The following is a 21,930-nucleotide window of genomic DNA, read 5'->3' on the forward strand; positions in this document are numbered from 1 at the left end:
TTATACAATGCCAAACCGTCCAAGTGAATGGCTTGATTTAACACTGGTCGCCCTTTGGCTTGACATTCCGAAAACAGCACCTATTCTTCCAAATTGAGACACACTTTTTACACGCTATACCCGTACTGTAAATTCCTCCCAAGTGCGGGACAGATAACGCAAGTGGATGACAGAGCGCCGCACTCTTTGAGCTCATCTCCGCTTATCTTTCCAATTAATATGAGCCTGCGCTGCCTGCGAGTGGGCCGCTGTGTGTCTAATGATGCGGATTACTGCTGCCACTCCCGCTGCATGCTGGGAGCCCAATTCCCCTTTGAGGCCGCGCGATCTGTCACCCCTGCCTCTCTGCGTCTCCAACCTGCGAATCATCATCGCGTCGTTCAATGGGCGCCAAGCTGAGCGGTAATGGCGCCCGCCTCTCTCCTCCTCATGTGTCTCCTGTTATTTTCAAACTCCGCTCCAGACGCTTGGGGAAAAAAAAAAAAAAAAGAAATGTTGGTGTCTTTGCTTTTACACCCCCAGCCTTGTTCAGAGACATCTTTAAGATATCTCATTTTATATCAGCGCTGAAAAAAACTGGCTAGCGCTAATGAAGAGGCGTTGACAGGGTGTAGGCTTGGAATGCGCTGTCCTCACTCTGCCGTCTCACACCTGCGCCAACACACAGCCGCCTAACGGTATCCTATATAGGTCAGAGGATCCAACCAGTTTTATGATCAAATATGCTGATTTAGTACTGGTTTAAGCCTCTGTTGATCGCTGCAGTCTTTATTTTGCCCTCTCCTCTTTTAAAGTCCTTGCACCTTGCTTAAAAGCCATATATCCTGAATTTAAATAATCAAAATAATGCAATAACGGAACAGGATACTCTTGGAAAAGGGATCAAATACTGCAAAAAAACAAACTCCAAGGCCATGTTTTGGGCCAAGCAAACATGTTTTGACTGTAGATACAGAGTAGACGGCATCTCGTCATAGAAGGGGGCGTGGCTTCGCCGAGGGAGAATCTTTTGGGAAACACCATTTTCTCAATTTTCTGGTGGAATATGAACTTATTTATCACACATAAATGTCGAAATCTGGTTCATATAGATATTTTTTCACAGCAGATTGTTTAGTAGAAGCAAAAAATGGCAGTCATAGCTAGCTAGCATTAGCATGTAGCATGATGCTGACATGTTAGCATTCTCCGATATTTATGTATATGTGGGCCGTTGAACCACTTTGCTCCTCTCCATGTCTTTGTATCTTTATAGGGTGGAAAACTATATATATATATATATATATATATATATATATATATATATATATATATATATATATATTTGTAACTCACCCAAGGACTATCGTAGCTGATTCCATCTCAAGCAACATCCCGGTACCAAAAACAAACAGATAAATTAAACCATTGGAGCTTTGCAAATTCAGTGCCTTTATGAGATGCCTAACATCAGCATCTCATAAATTACCCTGTAACGCAAGATATTTAGCCTCAGTCTGTGGCTTCCCTGCTGCAGTCACTGTATCCCTAAGTGTGTTTATTAAAGTAGTTGGGACAAATAACAGGAGGCAGCAGTCACATGAGGTCACCTTCACTGGAAACAAGATGAATAGAAGTTGCATGTTTTTTGTTTTATAGCTGTTGTGAAATGGTGCCACAAAATCATTTCCACAGCTGCCTATTACCAAAGGGCTCCCTGTTGGATTGTAAAATTATCTTAATGGCGTGCTGACAGTCTATTATTTCAGCACTGTTTCCTGCTATGTTTTTGAAATCCTCCAGGAAAAGACACATTGGTGATGAGAGAAACCGTACTTGCAGGTTCTGTTAGATGTAAAACTGAGGTCTGACGCAGTTGCCCTTTGATTGCAGGTGATATTTTCGGCGAGTCCGTACTCGGAGCTGATCCACGTGGCTCCGAGCAGCTTGGCCACTGGGATGGAAAAGCCTGAGATGTTGTGGGTGATGGGCCCAGTGCTGGCTGTGGTCCTTATCATCGGCATCGTCATCGCCATCCTGCTCTTTAAGAAGTAAGGCTGCATCACACATCACTCTGAGACCGTAGTCCAACCTGACGTCTGCTGGCACCTGTGATTGTGTTTCTTTTGGTTGCATCAGGAATGGAAATAAGACATGCCCCCTCTGCCACTTGCACAGCTTGCTTACACACAAAACTGTAACATCCGATTTCAGTAGCATCATATACAGTGGGGGTAATGGCAGATTTGGTTTGTCTTTGAGAAAAGCCTCTTTTCCACACAAAGATTTTGGCCCCGTTAGACACTATTACAATAGCATGTGAAATGTCAGTCGAAATGGCAGCTGACATGGCCTCCCTAATGAAACGCACAGCTTGGCTGTCAGAAACTCTTAGTTAGGGCTGAGAAATGGCTTTGGCCAACTCTGTTGGCCATTTCAAATAGGAAACACAAGGCTCAACTGAGGCTTAGCTCAAAGCTCAGTCAGTATCTCTTAAAAGCACTTCAGCTGCCCCAGCTGCATACTGTGGGCGCACAGGCCAACTCACAGCCTCTCACCAATATTGTATTGGAACAATAGACTCAACACCACTGCTGCTAAACTCTTATGCAGCCAATTAAAGTGAATGTGCCTCTCCTCTTGTTTACAGGCTCTATATTTATAGGTATTCATTTCCTATCCTCAGATTATAAAGCCTTTGAACTTTATTATGATAATCAAAACCGTCTGCCATTCAGAGTCTGAATAGTGAAATATGGTGACAGTGAGATTTGACTAATAAACTTTCTCTTTAGGCAGATACACTGCATTGCCGGTATCTCATTTGGTTTAATTGGGTTTTTCAGTGACAAAGTGGCAGCGCACTGTGCTAGCTTGATAACTGCGGCGCTTCCTGGTGATACCTGTTATGTACAGTCTGTGTCTATGGCAGACGACTGGTTAATAATAGGCCTTGAGACAGCTCACTGCCGAAAAGCACATCCTGCACTAAGGCCTTTCCGTGCGCGCTCAGACTGACAGGAGGCTGTGTGCCCTTTTCACTGAGCAATGAAATAACTACACTGTATTGCACTTTGTTACTCAACCTGCGCGTTCACCAGTACTGACACCGGCACTAACCACTGACAGAGCTATTTCTGAAGATTCTCCTTGGCTGGCTGAAATAGTGATGAGTTTAAGCTAATTTAGGCCAAAGCAGTTTAGGTGCATGTGATAAAACCTGCTTATTAATCCTGCGCTCTCTTCCCCTTTGCTTCTGTTGCTGCAGCAAACAGGAAAGGTGGGTACTGCCGCTGTCTCATTAGCTGTGACTCGATCTCCTCCATCTCCTAAGTCCCTTTCATCTGTGCTAGTGAATTAGACCTATTCATGAAAGCCACAGGTTGTAGAGTCAGCTACCTCTCAGCACCAAAGACTTTGTGCCAAAGAAAAAAAAAGCTTGCTCTGAAGCTAGATCCAAGTCCAACATATTTTAAATTGGTGTCTGTAATATCACGTATAGTCTGAGAGGCAGCCGACTGTGCAGCCCTTGATATTCGGGGTCAGTGGCGCCCTGGGTCACTCCTGTGTTAGCATGTCCTGTCCAACCCTTTCACCGTTTCATTATCCCGCCCGTGTCAATGTGCCCCATCCAAGACCAGCCAAAGCATCACCGGCTGCAGCTGAATGGGCCATTGTGGAGTAAAATGCCAGACGAGAAGGAAGCCAGCGGAAAAGAAGCGCTCCCGATCTTTAAAGCTGACATTTTCCAGCGGGACCTGTTCTGCCACTTTTAGCCTTTTTTCCCTGTCGCGCTTCTGCTTCGTGGCAGGAGTCTTGGCAAAGGTTTCTGCTCTATCCTCATTAAGTGCAACCCGTCCAGGCCACACATTTAACTCTGGAACTGTGGATCTTTCTGTACTAACACTGTCACACATCCTCCTAGTGCTGTACATTAGTGCACATACATACGGAAAATACGGTTCCACTTTTCAGTATATAAAATTGCTACATTTAAAAGCCCAATCTCATCTTAATGATTTTTTATTTAGTCTTTTTGTTGTGTATATATATCGCTAGTCCTATTAAAACAGCCGTATTGAGCTGGCTGTCTTGTTTACTGTAGCTCTGCACTGGAGCGTCATGTAGATTGTGATCTATTGGGTCAGTCAGAGACATGTGGTTTGGGGGGAACACATCACAGATGCTCAGCCTGGTCCCAGTAAAGATGTGTGGAGGAAGCGGTGCAGTCTGGCTCCTCTCCTGGCTGCAGGGGAGAGATGCATGTCATAGATTAGCTGTCACACCGCTAGCATTAGCCCGTGCCCCCTGCAGCGTGCGATAACAGGTGGCGCAGAGACCAGGAGGCTGCATACTGTTGTGGCCCGGGTTAAAGCTTGGTATTCTCCACACAGCAGCCCAGACAGAAGGCCCTGCTCCTGCCTCAGACCCATGCTCGGCACTTGCAAATGGAGTGCAATGAGATGTGAAATTTCCACAGGACGCCCTGATGCTTCCTTCCGCCCCTCTCCTTGTGCAGTGGGCATCAGAGAAGAGTGTGCAGCTGTAGAGAGAGATGCAAATGTGTGAGTGGAGGACAGATGCTGCCTGTCTAACACAGGCTCTGACAGCAGTGTTGTGTTTCTGCTCGCCTGATGGTGTTTCTCCTGGCCGGATGGACAGTGCTTTGGTCCAGTGAGCTCCTCTGTACAGTGCTGTGCTCAGCTCTGGCAGTGCAGGTGCTGCTGCAGAACCACTCTAATTACCCAGTGTTGTGCCACCCAGCTGATGAGCTAATTACAGCATGCGCCTGTTTTCCTCTCAATCTGGGGCCAGTAAACACAACGTGGTGTGAGCGCACACTTGTGCACAGCACAGAATCACACATCTGAATCTCTCGAACTTATTCTCACATACACATCCAGACATGTATGCACTACAGCAGCTGTCTCCCATCCAGCAGCAAACAACCCAACCTAGGCCACTCCAGGAAATTATGGCGTTTCTTCAAACACATTTGACTCCAGTTGGCAAACTAATGGGGGTAATGCCCTGGTACCTTCTGCCTCTTAAATTGCCAGTTCTCAGAACTAGTTTAGAACACTCTTAACTCCACCATTAACCTCATTACTGCTGTTTTTCTTTATCCACATCAGAATCATCTTAGTGTTTATTCTGTCAGTCCAGGAAGCTAGTCAAGCATGTAAAAGGTGCCTAGGTTTAATCTCTCTCTGTGTTTTTGCCTCCATAGGAAGCGGGCATCTCCACTGCCCAAAGACGAGCACTCTGGTGGGGTGAAAGACTCGCTGCTGGCCAACTCCTCCGACCCTGTCGAGATGAGACGCCTCAACTACCAGACCCCAGGTAAAACAGTACTGTCAAATACATGAAGCCAAACAGTTCAGTCGTATGTCTTAAGCCTTTGTTTGGGCACAGTATGTTCTAGTCTTGTGATTGGATTGATCATTCATTTTATTCAAAGAGGGTAAAATCTCTTTGAAACACGCGCTTCAGTTTTTTAAAAGCAGAAATGATCCTATCGCTTAAACCTGAAAACATCAAAGCACACCTCGCACGCTTAATAAACAACCTTTAATGTCTTTTGTTCCAAACTCACAGTGGCCGACATTGCATCTTCAATTTCTTCTTTCACTAATAACAAGCATCTACCTCTGTCTTGTTTTATTCTCCTGATTTATTCTTGATTATTTGTGCAGCAGGTGTTCTCGGATAATGCTTCCGCCCACCTCTTGCATATTTTTCTAATTCATCGTGGAGCTCCCCGCTACAGTTCAATATGAAGAAAATAAACAATCGTTATCAAAAACCCTGCCTGGACTGCATCACAGGCGGATTGCGATGCTGTCCACGTTTTGTGCTTGCGTAGCTCATGGATGTGCCTTGGTGGGGGCTTATATATCAGGCAGGCTGTTCCCTCTCCCTCCCCGGCCACACCACCACCAAAAGCTCCTTTCTTTCTTTCTTTCTTTCTTTCTTGCTTTCTCTCCTCCCCCCGTCAGCTGGTAATGAGTCCTGCTGCCTCTGATGTCAAGGTGAGCCAGGCTGAGGGAACAATACAGCGGGGAGAAAATGTCAACGTTACACACCATACAGACAAACTCGTGTGTGTGCGCGCCCGGTCCCTCTCACGGGTTATTAAAGACCCCATTGGCTCCATGCACACGCACGGCCTCTTTGAACCACATGCAGAGGAATTAAGCAGCATCACTAAAGCAGTTCCCAGCCTCCTACTCACTCCACATATTCTTGTCTTTTGTCTAGCATTTCCCCCCTATAGGCTAATAGCGCCAGCTCGCTCCTTCTTTTCGGCTCACTCCTCTGCGTGTCTTTTGCTGTAGACTCTTTGAAAGCTTTTTTTTTTTTTTGGGAAGGGGGGAATGGAAGCATTAATTTGCCGCAATCGCCGGGTTTCCTTCCTGCCAGTCTGACCATGCACAAAAAAAACGTGATTTAAGAAAGTGAGACAGCAGAAAGATGATGTCAAGGGAGATTCTCATGTGCATAACAGCAATCTTGGAGTATTAACCAAAGGCCAAGAGAAACCCGATTTTATTTTACTCCCCTGTGTTTGAATATTATATAAGAAGACCCTTATTGTGCTCAATTTGCCACCAATGAAATACCGACGCAGACTTGCCACTCATTTGGCTTTCGCTACCATGCTGTGACACCAGTCGCATCCCATCTACTGTATATGCCAATACCTACAGGCATCAAAACAGAGAGAGATTAAGAAAAAAAAAAATCACCTTAAACTGTTGGTATTAAGTGAATTAGCAAAGTTGCAATTACAAGTTGATTAATGAGGGTAAACTGGAAGATCATATTTTAGACTGTTTTTCAGCTAAAATCATTGCCAAACATATTAATAGTATTGCAATGATACATGCAGGGGAGAGTAAACACCGATTTGTCATCTCTGAAATGATGCATATTTATGTTCCTAATTGGTGAATTTATTACAAAAGCTCTGAGCATCTTATCAGTTCTTTATACAGTAGAAGTGTTCAGATCTATGTACTGAACATATGACTAGTTTGCAGAAGTATTCTTATTTTCAGAGTTGCTGTTTATTGTGCTTCCTTATATTTGCAAAAATGAGTCTTGACCTCTTTACCCCGACCTGAACCGAGCTTGGCTTTTCCCAAATTTGAAAGCTTCTTGAAAAAAGCTGCAAAATGGCGGCGAAAACAAGGAAGAAAACCCAGCAAAACAGCGTCAAAAACGTGCCGGTAAAGCGACAATAACGCGTTAAAAAGTGGCAAAATCACAAGTAAAAGGTGATGAAAAAAAAAAAACTACGAAAATGTGACAACAAAAGGGCGACAAAGCTTTGTGATTTGGGTAAAGCCGAACTGGAGAAAATGCGCTCAGTTAAAGGAACAGGCCACCATTTTTTCCATACTGAGATTTGTTCTTACCTGACCTTAGACGAGTTTATGCGGATCTGTCTGGTCTTTGTGCGTGCCCGTGGAAGAGCTTGGTCGCTTCTAACTTCACCCCTGTTTGGAGCTATAGGAATATACTGGGATAGGCCAAATGCTAGCAACATCTTTGTGCGTGACTGAGGGCATGCACAAAGACCAGACAGGTACGCATTAACTCGTCTAAGCTCAGATAAGAACATATCTCAGTATGGAAAAACGGCGGTCTGTTCCTTCAAGACGGGGGTTAAGAGGTAAACTTAGATAACAGTTTCATCCAAATCACACGTTCACACACCAATGTACGCAGAAACCCGAGGCAAGGTGGGTGAAGTCTTTCCCCATCTACCATCTGCGCCCCTGCCTCACTGTGAAAACTTTTTTTTTCTCTCTCTCTCTCTCTTCACACGTCACATCGGTCTAAAAATGTCTATTTTCTATAAATGACCAGTAAAATGTATTCAACCAACTCTCCATCCTCTTTTGCGTATGATTGGCTCACAGCGCAGCATTCCTGCTCTGATTGTTAAGTGCTTTGGCCGATTACATCTCCAGCCTGTGAGTTTGTTTAACACACCACCTCTATAGGATTGGACCGACAGCCCCAGCCTTACCCTTGGCCATGCTTGCCTCTCGGCGTATTTACATTAGAGATAGCGCCACAGGTGGAGTGCTGCAATTTAAAGCAAGTAGTCACCTGGGAGCACTCGGAAGCTTGAGCTCGGATTGTCCCCCCGTAAAAAGCAAACACCGCCCGCTGTGCTCTCCCGGCGCGCTTAAGGTTATTTGCAGACGGTGTTTGGTCTAGGTCTGATCCACAGCTATCTCCCTATTGATCGAAGTCTATTTTTTCTTCTTCTTTCTTTTCCTTCACTCTTCTTTCTCTCTTCCACAGGTCCCAGCTCCAACCGTTGCCCCAACACTCAAAGTTAGTTTGCTCTCCACTGCCTCCTACTGTGTATCCCCCCCACACGTGCAGTCTTCACTCTTTTCACCCACTTTGCCATTGTATTTGTCAGACATCACCATTCTTTGACTGGTATTGAAAAAGCAGTTTGTGTGCCTGTTGTCCTTCGAGCTGCTGAACTATTGGATCAAATGTGGGTTATGTAGCTAGCCTATCAAGTGTATGCGGTCTTCATACTGTGTGAAAAGAGAGAAAAGTCCAAAAATCTGGTGTTATAAAAGAACAAAGGGTTTTTATTCGTGTATTCATTTCAGCCAACACCAGATACTTGCCCAATCCTTTTAAGTGGTATCATAATCTGCCTCTTTAATATACATATTGCAACGATTGTCCGTCCCTGTGGAGAACACTGGATGTGGATGGTCATAAGTAGCCTGTTGGAAATGCATTATTTCAATGCGAGCTTGTGTTTTTGTGGCTGTCTTCAATTGTGGTTCTTGTGCGAGCGGGCTAATTCTGAAAACACACAACTCGTTTTACCACTAAATATGTAGCTCACAGTGCATTTTCTGGAAGTGCACTTTGTGAGCGCAATTTGAGACGCAGCTAAAGGCTTTACTGTCCATTTAACAAACAACATGTCCACAAACGACCTGGTCACGCGTGCTCACACACACACACACACACTGATGTTAATGCGTTCATAGGATGCCCCCCTGCGTGTATTAGATTAGCGCAATTGGTCCGGTCTAAATTTGTGCAGTGACCATAGGAACCAGCCATTAGCCATTAACATTTCTGCAATAATGAGGCTGCAGCACCCTCTCGTTTCACCCATGACCCCGCAGACGGGCATAGCTACAGGCTACCATGGTGTAAATATGCATATTTGCTTATCATGAACGTCACGCCTTATATGCACTAATCTGGCTTTTTGAAACAAGTTTTGACATCTAAGCATTGGTATTTCATGTTTTATAAAGCCACTCTACGGAACATTCTAGTTTTGCATTGTGATGTCAGAAGAGTAAATGTCTACAAACACTGATAAACAAACAACTATGCCAGCTATACTCCTGTAAATGCATTCAAAAACGTTATTATTGCAGTAGCTCATCAAAATGAAGCATTTCGAAGCCAACCAAACCTTATATTTGGCTACATGACATCTTCCAGCAAAGTTTTGAGTCAAGTCTGTGGAGTGTGTATCATGGCAGATACAGATCACCACCTGTAATTGAATTTCATTGAGTAAATAGTGACACCGTCTAGCTTTAAAGTAATGGGAATGTATGGAAACAAAAGCTATTCAGTTCTAATCTCTGTTCACACAAACAGGGGTCCATTGTTCATAGTTGCCTGCAGAGGAGGCATGGATTGGCGTGACACAGGTTAAATCGGGCTAAAAACAGTACCTGTTAGCTATTACCAAGATGTGTGCTTTTGTTGTGAAGGCAATTTCTCTCTTTCTGCTCAGTGTGCCGGAGCGCCTTCATGCGTCAAATACAGTCAACTTTGAGCACACACTAGTTTCCCGGCAATCCTTTTAAGCGCAGAGCTTTTTGCCAAGTTCACAGGCACAGGGGGAATTTGTGTCGGTAGATTAGCAATAAATCATCCAATAACACCACGATGAGAAATCTAGGGAGCGGCGTGGGGGTTGTTTGAAATTAATCCAAAGCCAAGTGCTCCAGGCTGGGGACACGAAAGATTGTCTATTGTAAGGGTTTTCAAAGGAGTGCGGGGGGTTTTTTTGGCCTTTTTTTTTTTTCTTTGCTCGGTGACCATTCGGATTTCCTCCTCCGTGAAGTGACAGTGTGACGGATAGAGAGTGACTGGTGGGGTCCTGTAGTGATCTCACCTCTGCCCCAGTTGGGAGTGGTGTGTCCAAGATCTGTGCATGCTCCGCGTCATTCAAGCCTCTCGGCATCGCAGCCCGGCTCTACACCTGTGTCCCCCTCTCACGAAAGACACATTTCCACAGAGACTCGCTATACGGTTCAGTTCAGTACGGCACGTTTTGGTAGGCTAACCTCTGATCTGGATTCCCACTGGGAGGCTGGTAGAGGATGATTGACAGCAGCTGTAGTGGTTTTTAAAATAAATGTACTCTTTCGAGACAAATATTAGAATAACTTGGATTTGTATTGCAATGCTAGTTAGATGTAGAGTATAATGTATGAGGCCACAGAACTATAAAATACATACATATGCTGAACCAGACTGAACCGTACCTGTTGGAACATGTGCTTTTGAGCATGATGACATCTCCAGCGCCACCGGCCTGTGCTCTGTTCTCCCGCGTGTCATACATTGTTCAACACAGTGCCCTGCTCTCCTCACTGTCCACAGCCACCTCATGGTCCCACCAGCAACCTCACTCCGTGTGTTTTCCTGTTGCAAGTTATTCCATGTCAAGTCCTAATGTATTTTTTATCTTATTTTCACAATCAGGAATGAGGGAGCACCCGCCCATCCCGGTGGCAGATCTGGCCGACCACATCGAGAGGCTGAAGGCAAACGATGGACTCAGATTCTCCCAGGAGTATGAGGTGAGTGTTATTTCATATAGTGTTATATATGTGCTTTTCAGTCATGTGACTTTTGTTGTTATGGTGGCCATTTTGAATATCGAAGTAGAATTATGCAGTACTACAACATATAACAATATCTCTACTCGGAATGAAAATGAAAGTCATTTGATTGACAGTGACATTTTTATTTACTCATAATCATTGCTCAAGAAGATAAAAGTAAAAACATGGTCCCAGAGAGCGCACGTTTATGTGAAGAAACTAGTGTTTCATCAGTGTTTAAGCTTTAAGCTTCAACAGCTCACCTCTGACCTTTCCAAGAGAAAACCCTGAACCACACTCCAAACACCTAGCCTTGGATACAACATGTGACAGAGGTATGAGGTGAGCTCTTACTGTAATATTTCCTAGATGTGAGCCACACATGTTAATCATGTTGAAGCCATTGACAGTTGATTCAATCAACCAGTTGAAGCTAAATGCTAACCGGTAGCATGCTAATGTCTTGAGCAGCTTAAATACTGACTCAGACTGAGACTCTGTTGATATGACAACCTGTAAAAATCAAAGAGAAAGGTTTTCTGATTCCTCATTGATGGGTTCATTTAGTCTTAGGGGTGAAGCAGATCTTTAGTAAATCCTGCTATAGCTGCTATTGTCCTTTTATATAAGTACATCTACATAGGTTTGCTGGAGTCGCTGATGTGTCCGCTGGTAAAATAGAGCTTTTTACATTATACGCTGATGACTTTATTCCAGATAACTAAGCGCGATGAGTTGACTGACTGGCTGTAATTGGTGCCGTATTGTACACAGCGTGATACTAATAGAACTGTTGCCACTGTTATTTTGGTGGAGAAAAAAGCAACTTTGGCAGTACTCCTTGTAGTTCAGCAACAACCGAAAATGCGTGTGTTAAAATTATGCTTCAGAAAAACAGCAGCTAAAATACATTTTTGGGGACTTGAATATGGCTACACTGGCACACTATTGTGGTGAACACATTTTGAAACCACTTTTTGCAATCAAAAGTTTGGAAGCATCGGTCAGACAGTAGCCTATATTGTACGCAGTTCACCAAATAATTATAATAGTTATACAAAAGGAACTTTAACCTGAGTGACTGAGAATCTCCTCAGACCTGTTTTATGAAACTTTTAAAAGCCATTTTCCCAAGTCATGAATTCAATTACCATCTCACGATATCAGTTTTCTGTTTTTCGCTCTCCATCTCAAATTTAATTCTTTTTTGGCACATTTTCATACCCCTCCATTAGATGAATTTAGATCGTTGCCACATTTAAATTCGTGCTCATGTTTTCTAATGACGTTATTCATTGACATCCCTTGCAACACTATTACAAAACCCACCAGGAAGCCCACTCTTAAACCCACAGGGCTCTTTTTTCCCCAAAGCTAGCAGGTGGTGGTGAGTTGCTAAAGTAATCAGCTTGTGTCTTGATGCCTCCCTTGAATGTTATTTTGCCGTGGCTCTTTCCAATGCTTTCTCTGTGAGGGATTATGCCTTGTCGCTGCTCTCCTCCGCTAAAGAAAAGAGAAACCATTTGCATTTAAAGTGGCAAATGTTTTTTTTTTTTTTTTCTTAAGGAGCGCGTCCAGATGAGTAGGGGACATGTTTCCTTGAACACAGAGAAAGAAAAGGAGTCGTCCAAATGTTATTGTGATTGTTGGATCAGACTCGCCTAATAAGCCCCATTCAACGAAACCAATGGATTTAGCAAGGACTCGCCTAAAAGGATGTTTGCAAACACTTGTTGGGTCACTGTGCAATTTATTCAGGGACTATGGCACCAACAAAACACACAAACGTAAGCAGCGAGTTTGTTTGTTTTTACTAGTTAGTTTAGTTGCAATGCTGAAGAAAAATATATGTCCTGAGTGCAGTATTCAGAACATTTAGAGGGAATGGGAAGAGATTTTATTTGTGAAGTGCTTATCACGTGAACAGATCACCCAAAGCGCTTCACAAGGGACAATTATTCATGCACCATAAGCCACAGATGAGCACTTGAGATTCAGACTTGGATTCGAGTCACACTCACTTGCCATTGGGTTATACTGGGACTCGGACTCGTACGGTATGCTAACATAACACATTGAAGGTTAGCTACATGAAGCATAAACAACGACAAAGTAACGTCACATAAACAGTTCAGAAAACTATAACATAGACAACATACCAAACTCTCGATCTCACCCCAAATCCCTAAAATCCTTTGAAATCTTCATCCTCGGGGTCACTTCTGAACAATCGCCATGGCAACTACCTGGGTACAGAGGCGTAACTGCACCATAGACAAGCCTCTCCCGGCAGCACGTTTTTAAAGTTCTCATTTATAAACTCGTTCCTTTAGCTGTGGCCATCTAGCTTTTAGCCTGTGATTAGCTTGTTTTGTTTTCTTCATTGTGGGAAGAGGAACAACTTTCTTTCTGCTGCTCGATTAGCCTGCAGTGCCCACTAGCGGCATGTGAAATTATATATATAAAAAATAAAAAAATCACATAGTAGTCACTCCGGAGTAAGACGCACCCCCAACCAAACTATGAAAAAAAACGTGTGACTTGTAGTCCAGAAAATACAGTATATAGTCAAAGCTCTCCTCCCATCCAGGTGGCCTACCCCTGCTTCAGATGGGATCGGTCATTGATAAGACTGGCCTTTTCACATACTTTGAATCACGTAGTACATTTCTCTGTCCAAATCAGAAACAGAATGATTGTGTTGGTGGCTAAATGGTACCATAATAGTAGTAGTAATAGTGACAATAGAAGTAATACTACAAGAGGCATAAGTAGTAGTAACATTGGTTTTCTGAATGAATGATCTAATTTAGCAGTTCTGCTTTGAAACATTCACCCATTATGCATTTCCAACTTAACTTTAAGGCCATTTGGAAAAGCAATTTGGAATATAATTAAAAGTTCTCCTACACTATACCAGCCCATTTATATAAATTAAATCTGAAAATAAATGAAATTTTAAACCAAAAGAGGAAACCATTACGATTCACAATAAACATGCAATGTGAAAGTCATTTCCCCAATAGTGTCCTTTAGACATTAGTTTTGCGCTGCTGGCTATTTGTTATGAAGCAACAAACTTTTCATCTGCTTTCAACTTACTTTTGTAACTCTATTATTTAAAGTTAATAGAATGGTCTGTTGTAATAGCAGCAGTTTGAAATAATTGCTTGAACCATCGTTGTTCAGAAACACAATTTGCAGAGTCTTGTAGACTATTATCTTGAGATGACAGGTACCACTTTTCTATGTTATAACAGGTCTACTTTAAAACTATTCTACATAGAACTTTATTTCTTACTAATATGAGCAATGTTTTCAGAAACTATAAGCCTATTCAAATAACTTTAAACTCACTGTGTGGTGGGAGACTGTGTTAAACAAAGCTGTATGTCTTACCAACATATGGTATAAAATTTTGATGCATTTCCGGCGATTTAATGCAAATTAAATGCTATCTGGAGGCATAATTAGGCCCTTATGAAACGTCTGTGCTCAATTAAGTGTTGTTTTTTCGTGGGTTGCTCAGTGCCTTTCGAGCACTGCCTTCCTGCCTGTTGAGTTAGTGTAACATATCAAGCCAGAAAGGCTGTTGTCTGGCTGCAGGCACATAGCCCGGCCCTTCTCTGCCGCACCGCGCAGAACTGGGAAGACCCCCTCCGCGCCCCGGCAGATGGCAGTCCGTCCCGGTGCCAGCTGGGACACTATGCCGTGGCTCATGGTGCTTTGTCACAGTCACGTTCCTCGACTGCTCCCGGTGTGTCTAGCCCCTAAGGCTCACCATTTGTGCAGTCTTTTCCACTTCCCCTCTGGTGGTGGGACGAGTGACGAAATGTGTACTCTAGTAATCATCATCATGTTGAATAATTATATTTACCTATGAGAATGTGCGCAATTTGGGTTGTAGAGGAAATAACTCCGCCAAGGCGTTGGTCGTATCTGGCAAAGGGTTGTATCTAACCTTGTAGTTTGGTCGTAAAGGCCATTTAGCCATTTAGTTCAGTCTTTCTCATCTTTGACTATTATCAACTACTCACAAAGGTTTCACCCAATTAGTGTATGGATAATTGAAAATATTTGTAAAACCTTTGGCGGCATAGTGAAAAGGTGGAACGTTTTCACATACAGACCAAATTAATAATGGAGAAACTATCAAAAATGATCATCAACTTTAGTCATGTGTCCAAGTAAAACACATCTAGGAAAGCAGTAACAAACCACATGTATCTTCTGTTATTCTTCCCAATATCCATCACCTCTCCTGCCTCTACCTCCAGCGCCACACTGAGCGCAAGGCATGCTGGGTAATGAGGAGTATTTGTCAATCAGGCGCGCTGTAGCTTCCCTCCCCTGACAGTCTTTTTATCGCGCACCGCACTCATCATAGGTCTATCATTACTCTCATTTGTAAACCCATCCACTGTGTGTCAGCATTCAGACTGCCTTGGACGCTCCGAGTTCACCCCTTTTTGCCAGCGCTCCCAAACTTATTTACCGGTTGTCATCAGTCTCTCCGGTAAGATGCTGTGTTCCCGGAGCACCGGAATGGGCTTGGCATGTTGTGACTGCGAATGAAAGTAGGTGCGGACAAAAAAATTGGCTATTACATTCAAAACCGTAGAGGGTTTTGCACAACATATTGACATTTCTGGCACATCATTTCAGTAACGTATTGCTTTTGAATTAATGTTTTAAAATCAAAAGAACTCTATGGTGTCTTTAATGACACTGGGAAATGGGTTATCTGGGGTCTTGTAGCCACATCCCTGGGCAAAAGATGATGAAACTGCGAAGCTTCTTGCTGTATTTGTGTTCATTACAAGCGCGTAACTCAGTGGAAACTTGCTTTTACCTGTGGTGGAAAATATAATTTTTTTGTGCAATTTTGATTTTCAAACCACATCTAGCTCATAATTGCCAATCAAGAATGAATTTCCAATAAATAATGACACATTTGGGCTCCTTGTGTGCTAAATTTGTCCACTTTGGGCACCTGTAGTGATGATCAAAGGCAGTGATACAACTTTGATTGGGTATTTAAGCTTCTATTTCAAAGACATCTACATCTATTAACACATTTTTTTGGATCTAGTCATGGGAATATTTCATTTGCTCGATGTGGTGTTTTTGACTCACATTCACAAGACTATATTATCAAGAATGCAAAAGTACTATATTGATTTCCACTTACCGTATTTTCCGGACTATAAGTCGCACCTACCTGGGCATGGAGGCGTAACCGCACCATTTACAAGCCTCTCCCGGCATCACGTTCTTCAAGCTCTCATTTGCGACCTCATTCTTCTAGCTGTGGCCATCTAGCTTTCACCCCGCGATTAGCTTTCACTGCTTTCTTCATTGCAGTAAGAGTAGCCCTCACAAGTTTCTCGCTCACTCCACACTTTCTTTCGGCTGCTCTATTACCGATTTTTAAATCTTCAGTGGTACAGGAGCAGCAGATGCTGGTACACAAGCCAAGAGCGCCCTCTAGCGGCTGTCAGTGTGAAAATAACAAACATGTGAAAATATATGTTTCGATATATATGTCACACCTGAGTATAAAATACAGTAATTGGAAATAGCCAATCTGAGGTGATGCAAAACATACACTCAAAAACTCAAAACGCTGGCCCAAACTGTAATAAAGATCATACTGTTTTTGTTTTGTTTTGTCTTCATTGTCCAGTTTCAAACTCTCTGAGCCGGTTCTTTGCCAGTTTCCATCAGTGCTATTGCTTCAGTTTGACCTTACTTTTCACTGCAGTCGGAGCGGGTTGTGCGCCCTCTGCTGCTGTTTTGTTTATCTACATATTACAGCATCTGACATGCTAGTAATATTTTTTGGACACATACTAAATTTTAAGTTATACTTAAAATATCAATGCTACTGTGTCCAAAAGTAGTTTAAAATGAATAATACACCCTTAATTGGAACCTAGTTACTCACCGGCGGCCCCATGTCAACGCTCCATAAAGACACAGATAATCCGCTCCTTATTCTATTCGTCCCGTTTGACACAACACAGGCGGACCCTTCTAATTAAATGACTGCTTGAGCCAGGGTTAAGTAAGTGCAAGAATGTCCAAGGTCTGTCTCTGGATTTGTTGAAGGCGAAAAAGGTCCTGGGGAATTAGTGGACAAGGTTTCTGGTGTGCGCCGGGATCGATAACGAAATAACAAGAGACTTTGTGACATTATCGAGCCAAAGGGGGATGGGACACCGTCACATATCCGTGCGGATCGATATGTATGCAGCTTGCTGTCGTCTGCTGCAGAGACAAATGACAAGGGAGAGGAGAGAGAGACACCAAAATCTAACGGGAATGGAAAAAATAGTCGCCATAAATTATCAGCCGCTTCTGAGAATGAGGTAATGCAATAGGGCGGTTCATTTAGTGAAAGGAGGAGAGTGATAGTTTAGCAAAGTGATATCCATGCAGAAGAGGCAGTGGTTTTGTTGTTTACTGGCTTCTAAATGTCAGAATGTAGTTGGTCTGCTTTGGCTTAGTCCAAGTTTAGTTAGTTTAGTTTTATCCTGATTTACTCTTGATTACGTCCATGTTTTACGCTTTACCCTTGGTTCAAATGTATTGTCTTTTTGCTCGTCTTTAAATGTCATTTCTTTGCAGTACATGATAAATAGTGTGTTTTAAGGTTGTTCTAAACCACTGGAGACGTTTAGCGCAGGTTGCATTACGAGAAAAATATGCTGTTCTTTGTTGTTCTCTCTTTGACCACTTGTAACTTTGAAGCCATTGTAAAAGTCGCCACATGTTGCCACGTTTCCGCCTTTGTCTAAACCGAAAAGTCCTACTTTGAAACCTGGCGTACTCCAGTCCTATTCAGCCGTTTGATCGCTGACAGCTCACGGCAGGAACGGGCTGTCCCCTCAGCTCTTTAGTCTTGGCTTCTTTTCATCCAGGAAGCACTTCCAACCACGATGTATGCAAGTGTTTTTTTTTTCTATTCACTGCACCTTTTTGTAGCACCGTTTTTGACTGTTGGCCTTTGGTGTTCTGCTCTTTCTCAGTCCATTGATCCGGGCCAGCAGTTTACCTGGGAGAACTCCAACATGGAAGTGAACAAGCCAAAGAACCGCTATGCAAACGTCATCGCCTATGACCACTCGAGAGTAGTGCTCACCTCTGTCGATGGTAAGTGCTGCCACAGCCACTTCACCCCCAAACACTCACCCTTCAACTCGCTGACATAAAGATAGACCGGAAAACTGGACAAGAACTTTAAGCCTCTCGAGCACACACCTCTATTTCTCTAAAGTTTATTTAAGGACAGGGGAAAGCAATGGTCCCTAGTTCGATTTTCTGAACTTTTTGTGCAGCTGGTTTCTCCTGGGTATTCTCGTTTCCCATTTAAGACTAAAAATATGCACATGAATCTAATCCTCCAGCTGGACATACTCCTAGCCTGTGGCATTGAAGAATAAGTCAAATGCAGAGGACACATTCACCTCGACTTATCTTACAATCTATCGAACTTCATATTCTCTTATTGTGACAGGCCAATGTTGAAAGAACAAGAATTCGACTTGTTTTTTTGTGTATTATCTCGTCAACCCTTTCTAGGGAACTTATTGAATTACTTTGAAATAAATAATTTCAACTTAAGAGTGTTATTGGGGGACATAACACAAGTATGAATAATAGGTGCACCGGGCATGTCCAAATATGGACAAGACTTATTAACTTCAGGTTTATATTTATGATCAAATATGGTGCCCTGCCTTTTTCTGGCTGTAATTTCACTTATTTCACTACTTTCTCCAAAATCAACACATATATCATCACTTAGCACAATTATTCACCAATGAAATGTGTGAGTTTCATCAACTCACCGTGGTTAGTTTTCAAGTTATGTAAAGAAATGTACTATGAATTTAGCCAGACTTGCGTCTTTTTCAGACTTCAGAGAAAACAGGAAGTTTAGAGCGCGACCGGTCTCTGCTGATTGGTCAAATGCCACAGTAGTGGGATCTGTGATGTAGGGTGATCTCTTCTGATTGGCTGAGTGAGGACTACATGCTTCTTTACCTTACTGATATGCAGCAGGGAGGCCATATGTAAAGTGTTTGGAAATTACCCACTATAGTCACTTGCCCTTTAAAGAGTTAACTGTGAGCAAATGTTGACAGAAAGGGAAAACGTCCTCATTGTTATAAATACAAAAGCTTAAACATAGTAAGAAAAACACAAAAGTGCATGTTGGATCGGAACCAAACTGTTACTTCTTCATTAAATAAACAGGCTTATATTGAACAAACAGGATCTCGTAGCACTATTTACACTGGCCCACATTAAAATTCTCTGTTGGCAGCCTCTAAGATGTAAACATGGGGCTCACAGCCTCAGTATAGGTTCGTAAATTAACAGATGCCAATGTTGTAGTCTCTTGGCAAAGTGACAACGTTCTGTTGTCAACATATGCACTAAAATGGCTGAACAGATTAAGACTGCTAAAGGCTATAAATGTAGAATACCACAAAACGTTTCCCAGACTGAGCTCTTGGCATATTTTAAATGACAGTGCCTTTGTTTAAATCAACATTAATAGTTTATTATGAAATGTATCAGCATATTCAAGTTATAATAAAGTCTTTCTTTATTTTTTATCATGGGGCGCACAAAAACTCATATTATTAAAAATGCTTTAATCTACTTGTGAAGCAACCATTGGCAAGGATATGTTATACAGTACGTGCTGACCTTCCTGTGTGGAAGGTTTGAGCAGCTCTACATTAAAAGGAATAAAAGAAGGTGATATAAAGTTCTATATTTAGGAATCCTCAATTACAAGAACTCATCTGAAGCTCCACGAAAACCTTTTAAATATATCTAATTGTACTAATGCCTCCGTTCTTGTAATTACCTTAATTGGCCGGTCTTTCTTTCTTTTCCCTTCGGCAGCTGTTCCAGGCAGTGACTACATTAACGCCAACTACATCGATGGGTACAGAAAGCAAAACGCATACATCGCTACACAAGGGCCGCTGCCCGAGACGCTCAGCGACTTCTGGAGGATGGTGTGGGAGCAGCGGTCCAACACCATTGTAATGATGACCCGACTGGAGGAGAAATCGCGGGTATGTACGAGAAGCGCCACAGCGAGAACGGCAAGCGGTTTTAATTATGTTCATGCCTCGCCGGTTAATATTTAATGACGTATTGGTTTATTGAGTACTTGGAAATTAAACTGCATGCATTATACAAGATATTAATTAGAAACAGCACAGCTACGCAATTAGTCTGAATTATTTTGTGCTCACTAATTAAGTGGTGGATGAAAATGGAATATGTTTTGGCATCACAACATGTCATGAACTAGTTATTCTCGACTAGTGGGCTGGGTTCCATAAGCAGGCTGAATGTACTGCCTTTGTGAGCTTGTTTACTCTTTGTGTCAGCCTATTCTGGTTACTTGGGCGTCCTTTGAATTCTGGGTATTGTAAGTTGCGGGGCACATACTGGATTACATAGACAAATACAAATTTGATCTGCATATGTGTTAAAGCGATGATAAAGCACATAAAGGTTTAACTGCAACTGCAACTTTATTTATAACGCAGTTTAAAAAACAACCTGGTTGACCAAAGTGCTACAAAATACAAATACCTTAAAATATTTAAAACATGTATAAAACAGTTAAAATGATACTAAAAGCAGATTTTAAAATGTCAACTTCTTGGGGTGTACCAAACGCCAACTTAAAGGGACTATACAGTGTTTAAAAAACGTGTTACTTTCGGTCTGAAGTGCCGTCATGCATGAGCTTAATATAGAAGCTGCAGTTACATGTATGACCTGATGTGGCTGTAGTAAGTATAAAATGGCAAACTTGCATCTAGCCCCTTTAAAGAGCTGAGTTTTAAGAAGAGATTTGAGCTTCTGATTTGTCCTTGGGACGCTGAGGAGGAGCTGGTCAGCTGACCGAAGAGAGCGAGAAGGAGATTAGGGTTTGAGGAGCTCAGAGAGGTACAAAGAGGCAGCGTCATTTAAACACTTAAAAACAAATATAAGCAATTTAAAATGGATCCTAAAATGCACAGGCAGCCAGTGAAGAGAACATAAAATTGGGGTGATGTGCTCAAATTTCCGTGTGCCAGTTAAAAGACGTGCGGCTGCATTTTGAACAAGCTGCAGTCGGGAAATACAGGACTGACTCACCCCAAAATAAATAATGTATTGAAGAATACAGCAGTAGATTGATTGTAACAATGGAGGGCTGAATGGCAGTTGGGGAAAGATACTTTGTGTTGCGATTAGATGTGTGGTTTTACTCATTTATTAACTCGCATGCCCTGTTGCTTTAAAATTTGGGGGAAGACAGAAATCTGAACTCCTAAACTAAAAATGAAAAGAATCTGGGTCACTAAGCACCCACCTTGAAGATTGGATAGTTTGTTGTTTGCATTAACTAAATCATTTCATCCTTTTTGTTTTGCTAATTGTGACCATATACATTTCAATTTTGATTTGATCGATCGATGCAATCCTGGCTAGATTAACTTCTGAGGACACAGTCATTTAGAGCAGTGTTTCCCAACCAGGGGTACTGGGAATTGCCTCGGGATTAAAAAAGGTGATAGTGAGTAGAATTTCAATATTACTTCCAAAGAAAGGTTAGTTTCAAGGATGTTTTTCTGTAAAAGATTTGACTTTGAGAGTATATTTTTGAACATAACACTCACAATGTTATCCTGGAGTTACGTGGTACTCCGAGTGTAAGTTAATTCCTCAAAGCAAAGTACAAAAAAAAGTTGGGAACCACTCAACACCGCCCTCCTGTCACTACACTGAGCTGCCAGCAGGGGGTCTCAGTGTGAAGAAAGCGCTGGGGGCAAAACAAACCACAAGAAAGGCCATCCAAGTTGATTTTTCAGACACTTTTGTGGAAGCTGAATATTAGTAACTGACACATATATATATTTATGTTATGTATCTTGACATATCATAGCAGAAAACAAAGCCCGGGGCAAAGAGGTCTGCTCCTGGTCTAAAGCAGGATTTGTCAGGGTGATCAAAGTCCCAA

The 21,930-nt window shown here is 42.5% G+C and overlaps 1 protein-coding gene across 12 annotated transcripts in view; it reads left to right on the plus strand.

The window, feature by feature from the left end:
- The window catches only part of LOC306972931 (receptor-type tyrosine-protein phosphatase F), a 312,548-nt gene that overhangs the window by 262,593 nt on the left and 28,025 nt on the right, over positions 1-21,930 (plus strand). For 5 of the 12 annotated variants that reach the window (XM_079569644.1, XM_079569640.1, XM_079569647.1 and 2 more), the window contains 7 exons: positions 1,873-2,030; positions 3,248-3,259; positions 5,210-5,322; positions 8,299-8,331; positions 10,765-10,862; positions 17,918-18,041; positions 19,809-19,984. In XM_079569644.1, coding sequence (XP_079425770.1) covers positions 1,873-2,030; positions 3,248-3,259; positions 5,210-5,322; positions 8,299-8,331; positions 10,765-10,862; positions 17,918-18,041; positions 19,809-19,984 — 714 coding nt within the window. The remainder of the gene's footprint in view (positions 1-1,872; positions 2,031-3,247; positions 3,260-5,209; positions 5,323-8,298; positions 8,332-10,764; positions 10,863-17,917; positions 18,042-19,808; positions 19,985-21,930) is intronic. The other 7 variants (XM_079569649.1, XM_079569651.1, XM_079569642.1 and 4 more) reach the window with 3 other exon arrangements.

Source organism: Gobius niger (assembly GCF_951799975.1).
Source record: "Gobius niger genome assembly, chromosome: 13".
Lineage (NCBI taxonomy): Eukaryota > Metazoa > Chordata > Actinopteri > Gobiiformes > Gobiidae > Gobius > Gobius niger.